This window comes from Micropterus dolomieu, unplaced genomic scaffold (genome assembly GCF_021292245.1).
Source record: "Micropterus dolomieu isolate WLL.071019.BEF.003 ecotype Adirondacks unplaced genomic scaffold, ASM2129224v1 contig_10024, whole genome shotgun sequence".
NCBI lineage: Eukaryota > Metazoa > Chordata > Actinopteri > Centrarchiformes > Centrarchidae > Micropterus > Micropterus dolomieu.
This window is the reverse complement of record NW_025739010.1, coordinates 484-2,761: the sequence shown is the minus strand read 5'-3', so window position 1 is coordinate 2,761 and position 2,278 is coordinate 484. Positions and strand designations below refer to the sequence as shown.

The 2,278-nt window shown below is 48.8% G+C and overlaps 1 protein-coding gene across 5 annotated transcripts; it reads left to right on the top strand.

Annotated features, from left to right (window-relative positions):
* Positions 1 to 1,064: 1,064 nt before the first annotated feature.
* LOC123965527 (fukutin-like) lies at positions 1,065 to 2,027 on the top strand. Of its 5 annotated transcripts, none has more exons than XM_046042027.1 (3): positions 1,065 to 1,279; positions 1,622 to 1,752; positions 1,850 to 2,027. In XM_046042027.1, exons 1-3 carry the CDS (start codon positions 1,190 to 1,192, stop codon positions 2,010 to 2,012), a joined length of 384 nt encoding a protein of 127 aa, XP_045897983.1. In that variant the 5' UTR covers positions 1,065 to 1,189; the 3' UTR covers positions 2,013 to 2,027. The 5 variants fall into 5 exon arrangements, 3 of the variants coding, with proteins under 3 accessions (XP_045897983.1, XP_045897982.1, XP_045897984.1); XM_046042026.1 differs by having other exon boundaries at positions 1,066 to 1,308; XR_006823719.1 differs by having other exon boundaries at positions 1,070 to 1,427; positions 1,850 to 2,004.
* Positions 2,028 to 2,278: the final 251 nt, after the last annotated feature.

Here is a 2,278-nt window from a genome sequence, read left to right as displayed (position 1 = left end):
CGGGATTCGCGGGGGGCTGCTGGGTATGGGTGTCGCCGTGCTCGCGCAGTGTGCGCGTTGGGCTCGTCACTTGTGCATTGGTGTTGATGATTGCGTGGCATTTGGGCATTTTGGTTGTTTGCTGCGCGGCGGTGGGGTGCTGGGTGGGGGGGGAGCACTGGTCGGTCCGGGCACTGCTCTTCCGCGGATTACGCTTTTTGCGTTCCGTCGGCATTACGTTGTCAACTGGCATTTGGGTCGGGGTCTTCTGCGTTTGCATCGCAGTGCATCTGGGAGTCTTTGTTTTTTTTATTTTTGTTTTTTATTTATTCTTTTTCTTTCCTCCACCCCTATTGGCTACTGGGGTTCTTGCCTGCCTGTTACAGTCGTGGCGTCTCTCTCTAACAACTACATTCTTTAACAGGCTTATGCGCACACACACATACAGACACATTCACCCACACAGACACAAACAAACTTAGGTTGTCCCTGGTAGAATTATTCCTGATGCTTTTCTTTCAGTTACTTATTTAAATTAATTATTATTCCAGCTCTCGTGGCTGTGTTGTGTTGCTTATTTAGTGTGTGTGACTGTTTCTTGTTTTCATTGTTCTCTTAGTTGTCTTAATATGTCATTAATATGTCAGCTGTTTATTGCTGCTGTTCGGCTGGTTGTCTTTTACTATTATTATTATTTTTATTGTTTTTTTTTGTTTGTGTTTGTTTGTTGTTGTTTTTCTCCTCCCCAAGCCCCCCTCTCTGTTCTATTGCAGGTTTCGTTGCTTTCTGCAGTTGGTGTTTCCCACAGCTTTTCCCTGTTGTCCCCACCCTCCATCCCCCTTCTCTTACAGGTGTTGTCCTTTCTCTGTGCTGTCTGTTTGTGCCCCCCATCCCCGTGTCTGCCCCCCTGTCCGGCCCGGTGACAAATCAATACATAATTAAATAAATAATAAAGACAAAGGAGTATTTTAATACTCTCTTGTTAAAGTAAAATCTGTCTGGCACAATATGGTATCCAGGTTATTATACTCTATTCCAGGTAGACCAGAAACACCTCGAGACCACATGGTAGACCAGAAACACCTCGAGACCACATGGTAGACCAGAAACACCTCGAGACCACATGGTAGACCAGAAACACCTCGAGACCACATGGTAGACCAGAAACACCTCGAGACCACATGGTAGACCAGAAAAACCTCGAGACCACATGGTGGACCAGAAACACCTCGAGACCACATGGTGGACCAGAAACACCTCGAGACCACATGGTGGACCAGAAACACCTCGAGACCACATGGTGGACCAGAAACACCTCGAGACCACATGGTGAATCCTCTGTCAGCAGCATCGTGTTTCTGGTCTGACTGATTGATGAGAGCCAATCAGGAAGCCAAACGTGAGCGTCTGTGTCATCACGCCACCCCAGAGTTTAAAACCAAAACAGGGTCAGGAGCATTTTCAAAACATTTTAGGTGTTTGGATTTGCGGTTTTAGTCTGGAGGGACGCAGGATGCAGAAGGTTCTGCAGACTCGGGCTGGCCCACAGTTTACGGAGGTCTGCTAATGGACCTGGGCTCGGCTCCTCTTAATGTGTTGGTCAGTTTGTCAGCTGAATGTCAGTAAATGTATTTTGTCCCAGGTGGTGTTCCTGTACGAGCGCAGCGGGAACTACCTGTGGCACGGAGCGTTACGCCTCAAAGCCAACGTGGACCGAAGCTTCGCTCCTTTCAAGCTGCTGGACTACGGGCGCAACGCCGGGGCGTACGACAGGTGAACTCGAGCAGCTGTTAACTGTTTTTTGTTGTATGCTCTGCAGATGGAAAGTTTCAGAATAAAGCAGCTTTCTTCTGTGTGGCCCCCCCTGCAGGCCGGAGCTAGTCCTGACGGTCCTGGACGGCCTCGACGTTAGAGTCCCGCGTAATGTTTCCCGCTTCCTGTCCGAGCAGCGACACGCCCGCTTCCTGGAGTGCCGTTACCGTGACGCCCGCAACTTCCTGCAGGTCAGAAAGCACCCCGGGCTTTTATTGTGAAAGTGGAGAAATGCAGGCAACCACAGGAAACGTGAATTTAGAAAATGTATTTTCTGTACTTTATTCTAAATTGTTGAGCTTCAGTCACTTTATGAATGACCTGCTGCTGCTGGCTGAAGGTCAGGACCTTGTTCTATTTGTCTCTGCCGAGAGCCGGAGATGCACTTCCTCCTACCGGGTAAAGCATTCAGTGAAATAAACCTACTAGATGTTTCTGGAGCAATGAAGACGCCTCTGTCTCTCTCTCTCTCTCTCTCTCTCTCTCT

Excerpts from the sequence above, each read along its gene's own strand:
- LOC123965527 (XM_046042027.1), top strand. The coding sequence starts at position 1,190 with ATGGTGGACCAGAAACACCTCGAGACCACATGGTGGACCAGAAACACC. Across the intron at positions 1,280-1,621 it reads AAACACCTCGAGACCACATG|GTGGTGTTCCTGTACGAGCG; the intron begins GTGGACCAGAAA and ends ATTTTGTCCCAG. Across the intron at positions 1,753-1,849 it reads AACGCCGGGGCGTACGACAG|GCCGGAGCTAGTCCTGACGG; the intron begins GTGAACTCGAGC and ends CCCCCCCTGCAG.